Source organism: Podarcis raffonei, chromosome 4 (genome assembly GCF_027172205.1).
Source record: "Podarcis raffonei isolate rPodRaf1 chromosome 4, rPodRaf1.pri, whole genome shotgun sequence".
In the NCBI taxonomy this organism is placed as follows: Eukaryota; Metazoa; Chordata; class Lepidosauria; order Squamata; family Lacertidae; genus Podarcis; species Podarcis raffonei.
Window position 1 is genome coordinate 28,259,244 of NC_070605.1, and position 20,268 is coordinate 28,279,511.

Below are 20,268 nucleotides of genomic sequence, written 5' to 3' on the forward strand. Positions count from 1 at the left end.
AGCATACAATATACAAATTTTGAAACCTAGATTAAAACGTCACAAATCGATCAAAGGGTCGTAGCCAGTATAGCACTGGATGACAATAATTTTGATTTCTGCTTGGGCAACAGAACTCCCCTCCCTTCTTCCTCTCCCCCTTATGGCCCCCTAAATCTTTCCGGAGGGTTCCCCCAACCCTTTGGAGCAGATTTGGGAAGGTTGCAGGGTGTGTACAGCAGGAGGAAAAGGAGGGAAAGTTCCAAAATCCTTGCACTAATGGAGCAAGTGCTTTGGATTCCACCCGTCAGAAGATCATTCAATGAGCAAATGCCTCCCTCCCCATCCACCAAGGAGTTCTCTGTAGGCTTAGGTGGATTCATCCATTTCTTACCCCCAATATCTGTGACTTTGGTGCAGCTGAGAGGTTGTTGTTCAGTGAGGTCTGCTGAACACACTATATTATTTGTTTGGTGCATTGCTATCCCACTTTTTTTTCTCAGGGGAGATCAAGGGTGCCCCACAGAGGACTTTAAGGTCAATAAATAGCAACACCCTAGAGGTCCCGAGCCCTAAGGAAGTCAGATTAGCCTTAACCAAAGCCAGGGCCTTTTCAACACTGGCTCCGGCCCGGTGGAACGCTCTGTCTCATGAGACCAGGGCCCTGCAGGATCTGATTTCTTTCCGCAGGACCTGTAAGACAGATTTGTTCCTCCTGGCCTTCGGCTTGGAATCAACTTGATCCTCTCCCCCCTCTTTCCTTTCTCCTTTCTCCTTCTGTGATGGAACTCCTATTTGGGGACTTCCCTGGCTTTTTCTGGCCCACGTAGGACCAGTCTGGATAGCTGGCCTTGGTGAAGACTTGACGTTTTCATCCCCCCAAAAGTTTTTGATTTGAGTTTCTACTGAAATGAGGCTGCATTTTAATGTTGTATTTTAATCTTGTTTTTAAGTTGTATTTTAATCAATTGTTTTTATACCTGGTGTTAGCCGCCCTGAGCCTAGTCTTGGCTGGGGAGGGCGGGGTATAAATAAAAATTATTATTATTATTATTATTATTATTATTATTATTATTATTAGGGTGGTGTACATGGTTCTCTCCCCCCCCCATTAAACCCCACAACAACCCTGCGAGGGAGGGAGGGAGGGAAGGAGGGCAAAGAGACCATGGCTGGCCTAAGGTCACCCAGTGAGTTTCATGTCTGAATGGGAATTTGCAGCCTGGTTTTCTTTTTCTACTTTGTTCCCCTCCTTTTTAGCATTTCATTATTAGGTCGCCGCCGTTGTCGAAATATTTCCAAGGATGAGGACCCTTATTATGGATAAGGATCCCATTTGCTACGGCATCACAAAAGGTTCTGACACAAGCTTGTCTCTTCCACTGCAGGAGTGTGGTTGTGACAGGCAAGGAATTAAGCGAAGTTTATAATTTGATAAGCTGAGCCCCCCATGCAGCTGGTGTCACAGATGATACCTTTGTTATTGGAGAGGAAATTGAGTTCACCTGCAATATTCAAATAGATGACACTCTCAGAATGGCTTTTTAGGAATGCGCTTTGCAGTTGCCTAGACATTTTTGTCATCTGAGCATCTAAACTGCTGTGTTTTTGTTTGTTTTACTAAATGAAAAATGAAAACAGTAACAACATGCGAAGTGGCTGATGGATTTCCCCCACAGTATCTTACAGTGCCAGTAAATTCTGGCCTTTGCCACAATGGCCTCATTATTTGTGGGCATGTGAAAAAGCTTTAGCTTTTAATTCTTCAGGGTTACTAGCAGACTTTCTCACTATATAGAAAAAGCCTTTTCTAATAGCAATAAAAATCCATAAAAAGAAAATCTTATTAATTAAACAACTATAATCCTGGGCATGTTTAGAGGCATGTGGCCCTGCAGCAAAGGAATGGAATTCTTCCTCCTTGCTGCAAAGGACCTTGGGTAAGTGAACCTGGCAAATGCAGCATGGCCCCACTAAGTTGGGGTTCACCCAATGCCCCTGCCAAGCCAAAAGAATCCAATGCCAAAACAGTGTTGGGTGACAAAGAGTGCCCTTAACCCAACAATGCCACTGGTTTTAAGCCCACTAGATCTTAACTATTCTTTCCTGCCCAAGCTGAGAACCAGTTAAACCAGTACAAAACAGCACCCCCAAGGACAGGACTTCCAGCAGTATGGAGTAGGCAAAAAAATGGAGTCCAATCAGGCACTCTCTTCAAAATTCTTACTCAGCAGGCAACAAGCAAAGCCAATATCCCATAAGGAAGAAAGGAAGAAGCTGCAAAGAGAAGAGTGGAGTGTTGGGGTGTGGGTGGGTGGTGGGTGGAGCCAGTTTCTTACAAAGTGTGGCTTCCTCTCCATCCTAATTGGCCTGATGGTCCACCTGACCATTCCTCAGCTCTTCCCCAGGGCAAAACCATTTTGAGTCTTTTTTCCCAGGGGAGTTGGGGTGTGGCAAATTCACCCCCACTCAAGGCAAAATTAACTTTCTGGATCCCCAGCCAATTCAGGGATGGGGAACCTGTGCCCCCCCCCCCGATGTTGCTGGACTGCAGCTCTCATCATTTCTCTGTCCCTGCATCAATGAAATATGTAATGAAAGCTATCAAGGTTCAGTCTTACACAGACTTCCAAGAGAGTTGGGGGGGATATCAGAAAGGCTCTTGATGTACCAGCTATTAGTTAACTCATTGTAAACTGTTATGCTCCAGGTCATATACATGTCCGTCTTCCCTATTTTTCTGGAGAGAGAGAAAATATTTTACATGTCTGTCTTTCTTATTTTATTGCAAAGGCTTGGTTCTGACCTCTTTCTCTCACCATTTTACCAAAATGAAGCATGAACAAATGGTCTCAGTGCTATAATAGTGCCGATTAATTTCAATCAATTAATATGAAGCATAATAACATCTCACTATTGCAAATAATAACCAAGAAGTAAGAGAATATTTGAGATAACAAGCCATGTGGATCTGCATAACCAAATTTTCACTATATTATTGTGATTATGATTATTATTGGCTGAAATCCTATATGCATGTACTTGGGAGGAGGTCGCATTGAACTCAATAGGACTTACCGGTATTTCTAAGGAGGTATGCATAGGATTGCTCCATAAATTTGTTAGTTTAATCAACTCAAAATTACCCCAGGCTTAACAAAGTCGTTTGCCTCTTCAGATTTCAGGTTTAAAACTCTCTCTAGATTACATATTCAGACTGATTACAGATTGTTTATTTGTCTAACATTAAAAAACTTTAAACATTGCAATTCACATCATACAAGAACACACACACACACCAAAAAACAACAACTATTGCTGCAGTCATGAAGCAACCATGGCCTCACCGTCTCATGATCCTTCTCTACCAAAGGCCTGGTCAACAAAGTAAGTATATAAGGCAGATTTTTAGCTCAAACCTCTTCACAGAAACATGATAAAATATATTCACCGGGTTTTATTATTCATTTATTAAACAAATTTATAGGCTACTTCATTGTATAAAGCCATTGAAGCAGTGTAACCTGAATTAAAAGTACCTGTTTTCTGTGCTGTGTCAGATGGATAAGCTATGCTCATAATCTAAAACAAAAGAAATATAAGAGTCAAAAAGGCATTCTGAGCGTACCTCGTGAAAGGGCTCATAACTCTTCCAGGTCAGTTCTAATCCCATTCAGTGAGTGAGATCTGTATTAGTGTGTCAGTCTCCCCCATAGTCTTCACACAATGAAGCTGTGATTGCTACAGAGCCTGTATGTCAGCCTCATGGGCTCATAGCTCACCCTGTAAAGCTGTAAGTGACCTTTTAAAAATTGCTTGTGCCAGAGACTAAATTCTGCATGTGCAGTGTGAAAAGAGTGACGTTGTTTTAGACTGTTAATTTTAAGAAAATGGCACTCGTGTTGAGCATATCTGTGTCTAGTGTGTCAGCATAGCCCAGGGGAACAGGAGTAATGGACAGAGGGCAGGAAGGGAGTTCAAAACAGCTGTATATATACATTACCTTACTTCATTACAGTATGCAGTGTGTCAGGCAGCACATAACCAATAATCAGAAATGCCTAGTTCGAGAAATCTAATTCGCTGGAAATCCACATCTCCCACGTGCCATACATGCACTCTTTTATTTCCAAGGCCTGACAAGCCTGTAGATTAAACAGTGAAATTGATTGTTATAATAAAAAGAATAGCAAAGCTAACAAAAAAATATTTTCCAATTACAAGCCCTCCCATTCTTTTCATACAAGAGCATAATTAATCAAATGGTGCTTCCTGGTAGAACTGCCCCTTGTAACAGCAAAGAGAGAGCCCAGTGTGTCTGGGTCAAAGAAAAAATATGGTTATATGCTTGCCACTTTCCAGAACAAAGGAATAAGACCAGGGTTGAAGGGTTTTGTTTCCTTTGACTGAGAGAGAGGAAGAGAACACACATATCAAAGAAATTAGGAACGGGGAGAAATCCTTTCAGTTCACATTTTAATGCAAACCTGCTTAATTTGCACAATATGCAAAGTGAAACATAGCTATCATTAAAAATGTTCACTTCTCTGAATTTTGTGATGCCTCTCTCTAGCCCCTACAAAATATACACTCAAACCTTGGTTGTCAAACGTAATCCGTTCCAGGAGACCGTTCGACTTCCAAAACCTCTGACAACCAAGGCACGGCTTCCGATTGGTTGCAAGAGCTTCTTGCACTCAAGCAGAAGCTTCACCGGACGTTCGAGTTCCGAGGAGCATTCAAAAACCAGAGCATTTACTTCCAGGTTTTTGGCATTCAGGAACCGAAACGTTTGGAGATGGAGCTGTGCGAGAACCGAGGTTTGACTGTATATACAAATATATATATATGGAACTATGGAACTTGCTCCCACAGAAGGCAGCGATGGCCACCAATTTGGGTGACTTGAAAAGGGGCGGTAGACAAATTCATCCAGGTAAAGGCTGTCAGTGGCCACTAGCCATGATGGCTGTGCTCTGAATGACAGTTGCTGGAAACCACAAGAGGGGAAAGTGCTCTTGTGCTCAGGTCAGGTTTGCGGGTTTCCCACAGGAATCTGGTCAGCCACTGTGAGAAAAGGATGCTAGACTAGAGGGGCCATTGGCCTGGTCCAGCAGGCTCTTTTTTGTTCTTATGTTAAAATGCATTATATTTGGGGGAATTGCTTTTTAAAATTGCATATTTTAGGGGAAATGCAAACAAAAATGTGCAGAAATTTTCATGTCTTAAAAATAAGTTTGCAGACAGATGCAGAAATGGGAAAAACTGAAGGCTGGAAAAAGGTGAAACTGAGGGAAACGGACATTTATATATTTGTCCATCCCTAAAGGAAGATAGCAGTTTGAAAGCACGTCAAAGTGCAAGTAGATAAATAGGTACCGCTCCGGCAGGAAGGTAAACGGTGTTTCCGTGCGCTGCTCTGGTTCACCAGAAGCGGTTTAGTCATGCTGGCCGCTGTCTGCGGACAAAGGCTGGCTCCCTCGGCCTATAGAGCGAGATGAGCCGCAACCCCAGAGTCGGTCACGACTGGACCTAATAGTGAGGGGTCCCTTTACCCTTTACCTTAAAGGAAGATATATGTTATCTTTGTAATACTTGCTTTGTTTACTCACATAAACTCCTAAAAATTAGGTATCAGGTCCAACATTCCCATTGTTGAAGCCCCCAAGGCTACAAAAATCCAGATAAACTGTTTTCTGCCTTTCATTCACTACATTCAATGTGCAAAACTAACCCCACCTGCTGCTCTGCCCTCTTAGTAGGTAGAGGGTGTCACCTTCCAATGGCTAGAGCGTGAGATCAATATATTAGGAAGGCGTACCAAATCATCAAAGAATGTTAAGTCTGCAATGCACACCTACCTGGGAGCAAATCCCATTGAATTGTGACTTGTTTCTGAGTAGATTACACTGCAGATACTCGTTAGTTGTCCATCCACAAGACACCCAACTAACAATATTGCTTTAATAATCCAGCTCTACATTCTTCTTATTCTCACTGTAAAAATAAAGACGTTTCAGTATTGCCTGCGCTGCAGACATAAACCTTTCATGACTCAGAGCCTGAGACTATATTGCAGTTAAGAAAATGGCACCCATTATGACCTTAGAACCACAAATGAACTTTTGTCTTTGTTCATATGGACAGGATTTTTATATCACTGTTTTTCATTCTCAAATGGCTTAACACAAGCTGGGCAGGAGGGTTCAGAGGTGACGAGATTCAGTATGGAAACGGTTCATTAAAGTGCCACTTGTCTTAGCAGTGCTATCGGTAAAAGCCATTGTTGCATCAGAGAACATTGCGTCAGGATTGTTAGTCATCCATTTCCAGAAACCTAGAGAATCGCATGGCAGAAAACCATGTGGATGCACAATTCCCATACATCCTTTAGATGTATGGAATTGCACTGCAGAGGAGCTTCTTCCGTTCCATTTAGGTGCATGTGAAAGGGACCACGTAAAAAGTGTACTGAGTTTTTGGTGGACAAGGCCTCTTTTTGTGAATGTTATTCAGGGATTATGGGGTTTTGTAGACATGTTCCTAAGTGTGATTAGGGGACCAAAGCTGATTATGAATATTTTCTGCTGCTTAAGGAAAGATTGACCTGGTCACAGCTCTGCCAGAGCAGTGGTTATGAACAATTTACATGGACAGGTTTTCCTCTCGTTTACACTCTGCTATATATATTGCATTATATATACACACTGAGTTGAGTAAGTAACAATGTAAGCCTATGAATGGATGCTTGGAAATAAACTGTACAGTGGTACCTCGGGTTACAGACACTTCAGGTTACAGACTCCACTAACTCAGAAGTAGTACCTCGGGTTAAGAACTTTACCTCAGGATGAGACCAGAAATCACGTGGTGGCGGCGCAGTGGTGGCAGGAGGCCCCATCAGCTAAAGTGGTATCTCTGGTTAAGAACAGTTTCAGGTTAAGAACGGACCTCTGGAACGAATTAAGTTCTTAACCAGAGGTATCACTGTACTGGGTTGAGTGATACAGACTTGGCCTCATTAATTTGAATGAGGCTTAAGCTAGGGATGCCCAAGGGCTTCGTTTATTTATTCCTTTTGCAAATTCTGGCATTATTTGACCTGATCTGTACCTCCTGGACTAACGGATTCATCCGAATACAGTTAACCTTTGGGTTTTTCACTTCTGAAAAATTTGCAATGCAAGTCTTGGTGCAAAGTATGTACTATAATCAGTTTTTTGTTTTTGTTTAGAAATGTATACTTTGCAACAAAATGCATTTAAAATGTGATATTTTTATTTTTAAAAGTATGCATTTAGATGTAAATGTGCAGTTTATTTTTTTAAATTGAAGATTGATGCAGAGATGAAACACAACAGACTTCTGAATGATACAGAACTGACACAGACATAAAATAAACTATTCCACCCTGAACTTTAGACATTTATAGCTGAGCACATGATTATAGCTTTGAAGTGCAACATCCTTTGAAGAACTGTGTGTCTATATGCTTGTGTAGCCAAAGACAGATTCTATTATCAGATCAGATGGAGCAGACCATTTTGGGATTCAGGACAGCAGAGAACACAGTCTAAAAGTTTGACTTATGAGACACAGTTCACTGAGAATTTTACATAAGATGTGCAAGTTCTATAGGATAAAATGAGATCAGCTCAAGAGTAGGCTGAAAACAAGTCAGCATGTGTGTAGAGCAGAGAAGGATAATAATAATTCTGATGCTTAGTGGCCAAAGTAAATCATTTATTTACATGGATGATCTCAGTAAGCTTAGTAACAACTCTGTCAGGTAGGTCGTTGCTATTGTTGCTATTAAAGATACTGGTGCCAAAAGATAATGGTTTGCCAAACCAATTAGTGCCTTAACAATTAACAGCAAAACAATTCTTAGATTGCAATCTGAACTTTCAACAGTTATAGTGGAATCCCCAGTTGTTGTTAACCATGGTTCGTGGTGGTACCAATCTAATGCTAAACCATGGTCAAGTCCAACCAGAAAAAGGGAAAAAGAGAATAATGGAGACAGGATCATGTGTTCCTGGGTCTGTGTTCCAATTTCCAAACTATAGGCTACAGAGAGCCACTGCTATCTCTACAGCAGGCCATAGAGAAAAAATTGAAACAATGGAGAAAAAGATAGAGGGGTAAATACGGTCAGGGTAAATTTGACAGTAGAATGAGGAAGGAAGGAACAAGTGATTCAGCAGAGATGTCAAACACACAGGCAGCAATGCCAATCTGATGACTAGAAGAAGTGGACCAAAACTGAGGCTTTAGTGTCTTGTATTAGAGAAAGAAACAAAATCAGCAGAGTAAATCAGAAGGGGGTACATCATGCATTTTAAAAACCCGGGGATCTGTGGTGAAATGATGCAATTAAAGTGCAATCCTAATCATTTGCCTTGCAGTGTCATATAACACTGCTGCAAAGCCAAGCCTTTTCAAGCGAGGCTTTAATTATGCCTGCCTGCTAATGTGCTTCACAACCTAGTCATAAGCTGTTATGGACTCCATTATGTATTTAACGCAGCCGTAAAGAAATAAAGCATGTCTAGGTAGACATGGAAAAAGGAAAATCTAATTAGTTGAAATCCACACAAAATATTGCAGAGACCATTTTGGAGGGGGAAGGGAGGAGGTGGCCTGCACAGTCCCTTCTGATAGCTTGGAAAGGGAGCCTCCCGTGGGCTTCCGGGTTAACATGGTTCCAGGCTGCTTCCTCGGCTCTTCATAGAGCCTTGTGCCACTACCACCTTTGCTCCTCTGAAGCCACCAGATGAGGTCTTCTAAAAGTGCCTGTAGGTCCTGACCATCAAGTGATGAGGACACTCTGATCTTTTAATAAAGGGTTTGAAGCAGTGACAAGGGAAAATAATAGGCTCTCATAATTGTAGGATTGCAAGGGACCCTGAGGGTTAATCTAGTCCAACGCCCTGCGATGCAAGAATATTGCCCACAGCCATTCCTGGGTGGGCTTGAACACCAACCTTCTGGTTAAGAGCCAGACACACTGACCCATTGCGCCATAATTTCGCTCAGTTTGCATTTGAAGGCAAGCCTACAAAATTCACTCTTCACCAAGCTGCACACTAACACGCAGTCATCACTGGAAACACTCAGTTCTCTAAATTTTGCACTGCTGCTCTCCGGTACAAAAAAATGCATATACTGCAGTAATGTCCATGAGAATGCATATATTAATGAAAACAGCATGCAAAAAGGCATCATATGAGTGAAATGTTGTGCAGAAATGTGTACATCAGGTAAAATTGCATACAAAAATGTGTCTGATTAAAAAAATATGCTCATGAGTTTTCACAAGAACTTAAAGGGGAAAACCCACAAACTGATATGGGAAAACAGAGGACTGAATTTAAGATTGGCTTGTTCTGAGGTAGACCACTGGTCCATTCTATTTCAATATTGTTAACACTGACTGGAAGCAGCTTTCCAGGGCTTCAGACAGGGAAAAATCTCAGTCCCACCTAGAAGTGCCAGGGATTGAATCTGGAACCTTTTTTGTTCCCCCACTGACTCATGGCCCTTCTCTCCCTCTTAGAACTTTGACCATTTACCAATTTTTAACAATCGTGCTTCATTCCCGCCCCCCCATACAGTGGTACCTCGGATTACATACGTTTCAGGTTACAGATGCTTCGGGTTACAGACTCTGCTAACCCGGAAATAGTACCTCGGGTTAAGAACTTTGCTTCAGGATGAGAACAGAAATCGTGTGACGGCAGCAGCAGGAGGCCCCATTAGCTAAAGTGGTCCCTCAGGTTAAGAACAGTTTCAGGTTAAGAACGGACCTCTGGAATGAATTAAGTTCTTAACCCGAGGTACCACTGTATATCTAAATGTGTATTATGGTCCATCCAAAACCATCAACAATTGCATTTACAACATTCAGAAAAGTGTGAAGGCTGGGAAAGGGCTGTAGCTCACTGGCCTGCAGAGAGTCCCAGGTTCAGTGGGCTGAGTCAATTTTCTCCTAGCCCCTATTAGTGAGTAATGCAAAACTTAAGAGCTTTTGCAGTGTATGTTCACATCATTCCGTAAGCTTATGGAAGGCTGCGTTCATGGCAGTTTATTCTGTTTCCCCAGCTTTCCCTAACTGTTCATTTCTGCATAATGTTTGAGCTGTCACATGACATAAAAACCACTTCTGGAAATACAGCAGACTCTAGTGCAAGTTTAGCACTCATTTCCATGTTATCTGCAAACGGATTTCTTTCTGGAAGCAAATAACATAGAAATAGATTGATAAACTTGCACTATATTCTGTTGCATTTCCTGAAGTAGCTTTTCTACATCATGTGAAAGCTCAGATATAATACATAAATTAGGAGTTATGGAAATATTGGGGAAACAGCGTAAACTGCTGTGTGGTAGCAGCTCTGCTTATGTTAATATTTTAATAACTTGTTGCTGGTGGAGGGGAACCTTTTTCTTATTCTTTGGATTCCCTGGGAAACACAACAAACCTGCTGCACCTGGCACTGGGAATGGAGAGTATAGCTGAATGGGACACAGCTGTGGGAAGCCTGAGGCAGGACCATCTGCAAAAGCAAGTCTAGAGTGAGAGACTAGGGTGATGTCCACTGCTTCCAGTAACTCTTCTCATCGTGAGACTTTTGTGGGTGAGCTAAGAGTTTGTTTGAACCCTGGGTAAGAACCTGGAGGCTGAGAGGGAGGGTGTGTCAGAAGGAAGATTCATTTATATCTATTAGTAAATTTGTCCTGGTGTAATATTTTTATATGTAGCTGTATATTTTTGTAGCGTTTTGTGTATGTTGTCTGTTGCTGCTTCAGTTTTCTGTACGCCGCCGCTCCAAAATATTTATTAATATATGAATTAAGCAGTATAGAAATTAAATAATTCATTAAATGGTCAAAGTGAGGCCACAGATCTATCAAACTAAGCGTTATTAGATGCAGAGTCACTTGTTACCTAAAAGGTCTCCAAGCGATTTACGTTGAAACATAAATACGTTGTAAAGGGACCCCTGACCATTAGGTCCAGTCGTGACTGACTCTGGGGTTGCAGCGCTCATCTCGCTTTATTGGCCGAGGGAGCTGGTGTACAGCTTCCGGTTCATGTGGCCAGCATGACTAAGCCGCTTCTGGCGAACCAAAGCAGTGCACAGAAACGCCGTTTACCTTCCTGCCGGAGCGATACCTATTTATCTACTTGCACTTTGACGTGCTTTCGAACTGCTAGGTTGGCAGGAGCAGGGACCGAGCAACGGGAGCTCACCCCGTGGCGGGGATTCGAACCGCCGACCTTCTGATCGGCAAGTCCTAGGCTCTGTGGTTTAACCCACAGCGCCACCCGCATCCCAAATACGTAGTATCATGGAGAAAAAGAAGGAGTTGTATTGTCTGCTCTGGGAACAGCACTGCGGGGGCTCAGAGGTTTTCGCCAGCCCTGCTATCAGCAAACCTGGTCATGCCAGGGATCGAACTGGAGAACTTTCGTGCTTGACATATGTTCTCTATCATGGAATGGTGGCCTCTCATACGTACTGCTGTGCTTTGCATGCTTTCTCTGCTGAGTTCATAGCCTCCTTTTCTGTTTTGCGTTGCATTCTCAATAAACTTAGCTCTCATGCCTTACCCTAAGCCGGTTCATTGGTCCAACTAGGTCAGTAGTGCCTCAAGTGACTGATTGTGGCTTCCCCAGGCTGGGGGAGGGGGGAGAGAGAATGCTCAGCCCTGTGCAAAGGTGCCAAGGGTTCAACCTGGGACCCTCTGCGTGCGAAGGAGATGCTCCACCACTCGGCTGCAGCCCGTTCTCTCCCAGCCACTCAGCCAGCTGACGTTCTCCTGCTGCAGGCAAGGATGGAGGCAGCAGATTGGGCAGTGATGCAGGAGTAGGCTGGGCTAGGCAGGGGGACGTGTGGTGACCGCTGACTTTTTGCAGGGAGGAGCAGCTGGGTGTCCTCAGAGGATGATGAAACTGATCAAATATTCCGTTGGCTTCTCTCTATTGATCTGCCTCCTTCTGCGGAGGAGTCCAGTGGCAAAAAACCGTCCCTCCCTCTCTCCCATTTCCCTGCCAGGATTCAGATATGCTGTTCTCTTCTTTGCTCCGCCTCCTCCTGCATTCCTGAAGTTAATAAGAGGAAAACCCAGGTAGCTGGAGAGGAATCACACACAGGCGCACAAGTTGTGTCAGTTGTCAGCAATCCATCTTCTTCCTTTCCTTCTCATCCTTTTTTTTTTAAAGACATTTCTTGCTGCTTAGGAATTAAACACCCTGACATTCTGAATGAAGCTGGCCGCTTTTCCAGCCAGCCTGCCAGAATGGGCCAGTGCTGCTGCAAGCTTTATTATTGCCTCCAGTGCCTGGACAAAACGGTACTCTGCCTCTTCCTTTTTTCCCTATTTAATCCAAAGGGCTGTGACGGCTAGCCTTGTGTTCTCTCTTATTCTTCCTCTAGCTAATGTTGAGAATGTTGCTTTGCAAGCTGCAGCTGCCTGGGAAGGAAGGAGGGAGGGAGGGAAGGAAGGAGGGAAATGGGGAGAGGGACTGTGATGATGTCCATCTTTTTTATATAATGTGCTGACTTCTCATTCGCTAGCACCAAACAAAACCGTCAGATTCACCTAAGACTGCAGTGCCTTGCATCATTTCACCCTGCAGTCTAAAACTGAAGCACTTACGTTTTTAGGAAGCAGTAACATACTGGGGACCTACTGGATTTGGAGCTGATTTGATTTGTTGTTTCGCTTTTGTGTTCTGTTAATGTTACCTGTGGAATGCAGATTGGATTGTAGCTTGCATTTTGAGATGTGTGTTTTGCTTGCATGGCAAATATCTGTCTTCTCTTGGCAGCTTTTCATTTGTTAAATTTTATTTTGTGTGCTGCGCTCTTCTCCTGTGTCAGGGGAATGTGGGGTGGAATTGAATTTTTGCATGTTGAATTGAAATGTGTCATGGATTGTCACTACAGAGTTCACAACAGTATCTACAGGTAGCTGAATGAATCTGAGTTATTTCTAACACACAGCTTGTCATTCTTTACCACTGTGAGCGTTAATTTGGCATTGTGAGCTCACAGATGGAACCAGGTGGAAAATGTGCACCAGCTTTTAATTTGCTTAATAGGAAAGACATTGGCAGAAATACTCACCTTGGTAGATTTTTATTTGAGGGTGGGATGATCTTGCTAATCCACTGAAAAACAAACTGAAGCTTCCTCTTCTTGATCTGATTATTGGGTTAAAGTATAGCTTGCGGTGTGTTGCCATCCATGTGAAGGAAAATGTATGGCTTAATAAAGAACTCGGCAAACTGTGCACTCTTGGGGAAACGGTGGTGATAAGTTGGGCTTGTGAACTTCAATCTAAAAAGAACAGTGGGGGAGGGAAGAAGGTGACTGGCTATCTACTGCAGGGGCAGTTTTTAAGATGTTTTATGGGAAAGACAGATGGCAGATCATTTTTAATCCCAGATGCAATAAAATGTGGCTATTGCCTTCCTGGAGAATCAGATGAAATATTTATTAAAGGAGCTATGTGGCTTCCCCCAGTATGCTAAGAAAAGGAAGCCTTTGCTCCGGAGGCATTCCAAATAGTGCAGCCATGACTAAGCAGCACATCCCCTCCCAAACCTGATTAGATTTTGTCAGAGAGGGAGAGAGAATGTTTGAGCCAAAACAGAGTCTGCTGTACTTGGAACAAGGAGACCTGGGTTCAGCCATGAACTCTCTGGGAGGCCTCGTCGTTTGTAATGTGTGCATATTAATGACCATAGGGATGTTGTGGGGCTGAAAGAGATAATTACTGTAAACCACTGCAAAGTGCTTGTGGAATAATTAGCAGTAATAAATGCAGAGAGATCAGAATTGGAGAGGGGATGTGACATTGCAGGCATGCTTGATACATGTTTGTCATTTGGAGCATAGAGCATCACAGGGTAACATCAGGCAGGTTCAGATGACCAGAAGTGGGGTTCAAAGCCATTGAGACCACTTCCTCTTGCAATTATAGCACTGTACGTCGTATATATATAATTATATAATTATAGCACGTGGGTGGCGCTGTGCGTTAAACCACAGAGCCTAGGACTTGCCAATCAGAAGGTCGGCGGTTCGAATCCCCGCAACGGGGTGAGCTGCTGTTGCTTGGTCCCTGCTCCTACCAACCTAGCAGTTCAAAAGCAGGTCAAAGTGCAAGTAGATAAATAGGTACCGCTCTGGCAGGAAGGTAAATGGCGTTTCCGTGCGCTGCTCTGGTTCGACAGAAGCGGCTTAGTCATGCTGGCCAATAAAGCGAGATGAGCGCCACAACCCCAGAGTCAGCCACAACTGGACCTAATGGTCAGGGGTCCCTTTACCTTTACTATGAGGAGCTTTCAAGGAGCTTCCACACACTAGCTCTCCATCATCTGAATCCACCATTAGTAGGGTCTTGATGGAGGTAAAATGTCCTTTGTTACAATCTCATCCTGGGGCCCTTATGCCAGAGTCATTGGCATTGTCCTGCTGGATCAGACAGTTTTTAGCCTTCTGTTTTGATGCCTCTGAAGCAAGGCGCAAAGACATGGCCGCTCCCAACAGTTTATACCCACTTGGAAACTTAGTGCCCTTGTTCATGGAGGCTGCATTTAGCAAGTAGCAACGAATGATTTGTCTAGTCCTTTTACAAACCAGTTAATTTTATCACAGTCACTGCCACTTGTGATACTAGACTGCCCTGACTGAAAGTGTGGTTGAAAGAGAACTAGCACCAACCCCCAGCATCCTCAAGCAGGGACCATTGCTGCTGCCAACCCTGATTCCCCAAAACAGACAGCTGGGTAATTGATAGGGCCGGTCCTGTCATGCCACAGAAGGAGGCAACTGCCTCAGGTGGCAGATGCAGAAAGGTGGTGAGCAGGCAGAGCCATGCTTCCTGTCCTGCACTTCCTAAGCTAACTTGCTGGTCTCAGGTGAGGTAGAGGATGTTGAAGTAAGACCCACTTGCCAATCTGGTCTGTTAGAATTGGGGGACCAACATCTTGTCCATTGTCCTAGGCAGCAAAATGTATTGAGCTGGCCATAGTACTGTCTCATTATTGTGGGTAATTACAGCCCTCCAGGAGATGGGAATACCCATTGCTAGATTTAAGACAGCCTTCTAGATCTTTGACTACAAGTCCCATCACATTGGCTCTGTTGGCTGAAGCTGATGGGACTTGTAGTCTAACAATGTATGAAAGTCATCACAATGAATTAGGAACTTCTAAGGTCAAGACGTGGGTGGCGCTGTGGGTTAAACCATAGAGCCTAGGGCTTGCTGATCAGAAGGTGGGCGGTTTGAATCTCCCCAATGGGGTGAGCTCCCATTGCTCGGTCTCTGCTCCTGCCAACCTAGCAGTTTGAAAGCAGGTCAAAGTGCAAGTAGATAAATAGGTACTGCTCCGGCAGGAAGGTAAACGGCGTTTCCGTGCGCTGCTCTGGTTCAACAGAAGCGGCTTAGTCATGCTGGCCACATGACCCAGAAGCTGTACGCCGGCTCCCTTGGCCAGTAAAGCAAGATGAGCGTCGCAACCCCAGAGTCGTCTGCGACTGGACCTAATGGTCAGGGGTCCCTTTACCTTTACCTTTACCTTTTTAAGGTCAAGACTAGCACTTAGAAATCTCACATTTTATGGCTCTTTGGCCAACCTGACTGTGAGCATAAAAATTAAAAGATTTTAAAAACAGCCAATCTGTATTGTATGGTTCAGAGCATATTGTTTGAATCAAGACATGTTGGGGTTGTGAAGGCTCAGAACGAAAGTGGTTTCTTTGTTTGCCGATACATTTTAATGAAAGCTTATTATATATGACAACTGTAAATTTAACAGTCTCAGGCCTTTTTGTTTGAGACTTTTATAATATCATGTGTGAGGTCCAAGGTATATTAACATTGCATTCATGGGAGGAAATATTCAAGGGCATTTGCTCCTTTTCAAATGAAAGTAACATCTCTGATCTGTGGGTTTTATTTACTGAGACAGAAATCCACAAACAACACCATGATGATGAAGAAGGCTTTTTCATTTCATATCAGCACAACATTTGCCTTTGCATCACATATATCTACAGCCCACACTTATAAGATAATGGAACATGTCAGGGAATTGTAATATGCTTCACCTCTAAGGTATCCTGAGGTTTGATATGAAGATTAGCTGACACCGAACCTATCCACTTTTTCAGAGAAAGCAAGGTCAGGCATCTAATCCTATTAATCATCAGCTCTTTGTCAAAAAGCATTACGAAGAGTTGGAAAACAAATATTTGTGGCAAAGGGGGGGAAGCCTACCAATAATTGTGAAGGACATTTCCAGAATGGTTAGCACTGTGTTTTGGGTACAGATAGACCCTAGGTTCCCATCTCTGCTTCTGGTTTGTTATTCAGATGGGCATTTCCATATTCCAGCTTGGCCACTTTCTGAGAGGGGCAGTTACCAAGATAATTTATCTCTGTAGATCATACTTACCTGGGTGCAGTTGTACTTCACAAATGTTCATTCTTGCTTCTGACCTTTCACTGCAGTCTGAACTGCTCTGGGAAGCAGAGCATGTCTTGTGTCTTTTCCCCTTTTCCACCAAACGTCCTTTGGCCTTTTTCAGATAAGCAAAGGAAATGGCCTCAAGCGTATTGTTTATCGAGAGGAAACAGAGATGGAGAATTGGGAGTAACTATATTTTCAGGGTTTTATTAATATTATCACAGTATTCTTAAAGAACAGTGAAGTATGGGCAGTTGGGTGGCCAAGCCATGTTTAGTGGGAATGCATTATTAATTCACCCTAAATAGAGCCAAGGTTAAAAACCGTCCTTCGAGTCCTTGTTCAGTATGCAGACACTTAGCAAGAAATGATTGACTCTTTTTGCCTTCACCAACTTGGTGCAGTCCAAATGTTTTAGACTACAACTCCGATCAGCACCAGCCAGCATGTCCCTAGTCCAAAACATCTGGAAGCCACCAGGTTGGCAAATGGTGATTTAGATAACCAGGTTTTAACCATAGGGCCTGAGTAAGGTATAATAAAGTTTTGACATGAATGTTTTCATAACTGTGTGAATAACAGTAGTGTGGTTGTTCCTGGGATACACAGGAGCCTGATAAAGTGAGGGAAACTAACAGCAGTCTGAGATTCTTTGCCTTTGTCAAGGTAGCATTGCTTATTCAAGATAACACCAGTGAGTCAGTAATCCCAGATAAACAAGTTCTAGAACACAAGGCTGAACTAAGATAACTGTGAATTTCTTTTTTTTAAAGATTTTATTAGATTTTTACAGTTTTATATTCAATCAAACAACACAATATAACATTTGTCATATAAAAGAAAAAGAAAACGCCCCCTCCCCATGACTTCCCTCAACTTCCCCTTCTAGTTCTTTAAATATTTACTACTTCTGCTTAATTATTATCTTATTTTTATAACCTTATACTTTAATACTCTTATTTTCTTATCAGTTTTATACCACTAAACTGTACTGTTATGCCATTCTCATAGCTTATCATAGCTTATCACTTTGTATTGGTGAATGCTGTTTTCCGAATTTTGGGTCTTCCAAAATGGCTGTTGCCAGTTTAATGAGCTTCAAACTAAACGTGACTTTAGTGCCTTCACCATCCCAGTCAGCATTTTCTTTTTTCACTTAAGGCAACTCACAGACTCCAATGTGATGTTGGTGCAAGGAAGAAGACCATCTTAACTTTTTCTCCTCCTCCGCTGCCTCCCTCCACCCACCCAAACTGCTTCTGAATTCCCTTTATACAGTCTATTCAGAAAGACCCTAAGACTGCAATCCTAAGCACCCTTATTTGGGAGCAAGCCCACTGAACACAGTGAGTCTTACTTCTGAGTAAACGCTTCTCATAAATTACATGTTCATTAACTAAATACTGTCACTGACAGAGTTATTAGGCTTTCATTCCTCCTTCAGAACTTGGCCATTGAGTCATTCCTATAGTTCATATTTGGCAATATGCTGCCACTCTTTGACTAATGGATGCAGAGTCATCACCGGCCACCATCATTTACCAGATGTCAGCATCTAGCACAGTATTTTTAATCCTTTCTGTGACCGGACCCCACATTTTCCAATAAGATGTGACATAACATCTACATTTCCAAATATTCCAACATCCTCTCTTTATGCATTGCCAACTCATTGACTGATTCTTTTTCACTGCATTTTTTATTGTGCTTCTTCTAGTCGCAACTTGAAAAGGCATTGCTGCTTTCTTACCCACAGATGTCTTTAAAGCTTCCTGATCTTCTTTTTCTTCTAATCAGTGGTGACCTCGCCCAGCATGGTACAGCTCTTTCTTCCATCCTTCACAAGATAAGGAATAGCAGTGCAGTATACAAAAGTGGATCTATGTTCTTTTGTGGTGATGCTCCTGGTATCTATTATACTAAATCACACTCTGGTGGGTTCTCTTTCAGCATCTTCTGGTGATTCATACCTCTCTTGTGAAACATCTCCCACTAAAATCATTACGTTCTAACAAGCATGTTTCAGTATGGTCGAGACAAATGTGTTTTATGTGTCTAATCTCTCCCGTTATTTGAAGTTCTCTGCTCTGAAATATATAAATAGTGAAAAGAACAAACAGATAAAATTTTGAGTGTGTGTATTATTTTATGGATGCCTAGTTGTACTACTATGCAGTGTGCATTGCAAGTCATTTATGTGTGCTGTGGACATAATCAACATGCAAACAAATGATGTTTTGTATATGCTGAATATTGTATTTTGTGGAGTAGAGCACAATCAAATGAGTTGATGGACTCAAGCACAATAAAATGAGCTGCTGGCTCCGGTTTTCCTATTTTGGAAATGCTCCAGTTTGAGGATTAGATGATAACACCAGTCTCTTCTAGCCTATACATTTTTCAGTTACAGAAATGCCATTTAAGTCAGGCATAATGCTTCGATCTGCAGAAAACCGGAATTGATGTTTGCTCTGATTCAGCTTTAAAGAGCGGGTTTTTGCAGGGAAAGCTCCAGGCAAAACAAACAAACAAACAAATGCTCAGACACAGAGCATTCAGGTGTGGCCCTCTGCCCAGAAAGAGTGGGGCAAAATCCATACTTAGGGCTGCAGTTCTAAACTCATTCACTAGGGACACAGTTGACATTCTCCCAAGTAAACATTCATAGGATGGCGTTACATGGAAGCCATGACAAATGAGCCTTTGAGCACACTGTCCAAAAGAAAACTTTGTGAGTGTAATATTACAGTTCAAAATTATGGTTGTATATATGCTGTTTTTTAAAGCACCTTCAGTAACCGTTGACAATAGAATTAAGCAGTTCACTGCATGAGGTTTTGTAAATAAAGGTGTGCAAGCTCTTAGGTGGGAACTTTGTTCATTCTTGCTCTGCTCTTTGTTTTAACAGAACGAAAGCGCCCTTGTGAAAGAAAAAGAGCTCTCAGCGGAGCTTGCAAACATCAAAGATGAAGTTGGTAAGTAGGACATTAAATAAGCAATCTTTAAAATGTCCTTTTCTGCTTACAGATGTTTGGTAAAATGGTTTATTTCTTCTTCCTGTCATGCTAGGCAATCTCTGTGGATCTAATAAGCTCATTGCAGGTTTTTATGGCTTGTCAGGGGAACAATAATTTCACCTCTTTGTTGTTGCAGAGACAGGTTCATAACTATACACAGTGGAACTCATCATCCATTATCTTTACTGTTTGCAGATGGCAACCTGTAAATCTACATTGCCTGCTTTTGAATTGCATTCTGTGTCTGCCATAGAGACTGGGTATGAAGCTCGGGTCACCCTTAGATTGATAAGTTACAAGAGTCACAAATGGCGTAGTTACTTACAAGCTTTGTTACCTAGGAATTTGGAACATGTCAGGCCCAGAAACACTACCCAGCATGGTCAGGCAATAGCTCATATAACCTGTCCTAGGACCTTATGGTAAAGCAGGGCTGACCCAGCCATTAGGCAGAATGAAGCCATTGCCTCAGGTGGCGGAAACCCCTGTGAGGCACCCTAGCGTCCACCACTAGCGGAGAAGTGGCGCCAGCAACAATGAGATGTCCTGGAATCTTGTGAGATCTTTGAGTGTGAGAGATACTGCTTCTCTGCCAGCAATAGAGGCAGGCAGCAGTGGTGAAATGGGATACACAGGCCCAGGAGTGAAGGGCAGATAGTTAATTTAAAAAATCATCATCATCAACTACATTTTACTCAGAGTAGGCCAATCGAAATTAATGGTCATTCATATAAGTGGACTTACTTGGAGTAAAGTTAGTTGACTGCAACCTAATACTTTTACATA

General features: G+C 42.6%; 1 protein-coding gene across 3 annotated transcripts in view; it reads left to right on the forward strand.

Annotated features, from left to right (window-relative positions):
* Positions 1 to 20,268, forward strand: part of MTUS2 (microtubule associated scaffold protein 2) — a 217,993-nt gene that overhangs the window by 176,579 nt on the left and 21,146 nt on the right. For 2 of the 3 annotated variants that reach the window (XM_053385964.1, XM_053385965.1), the window contains one exon: positions 19,374 to 19,440. In XM_053385964.1, the coding sequence (XP_053241939.1) occupies positions 19,374 to 19,440 (67 nt within the window). Of the gene's footprint in view, positions 1 to 12,143; positions 12,340 to 19,373; positions 19,441 to 20,268 lie in introns of those variants that run through there. The other variant, XM_053385966.1, reaches the window with a different exon arrangement.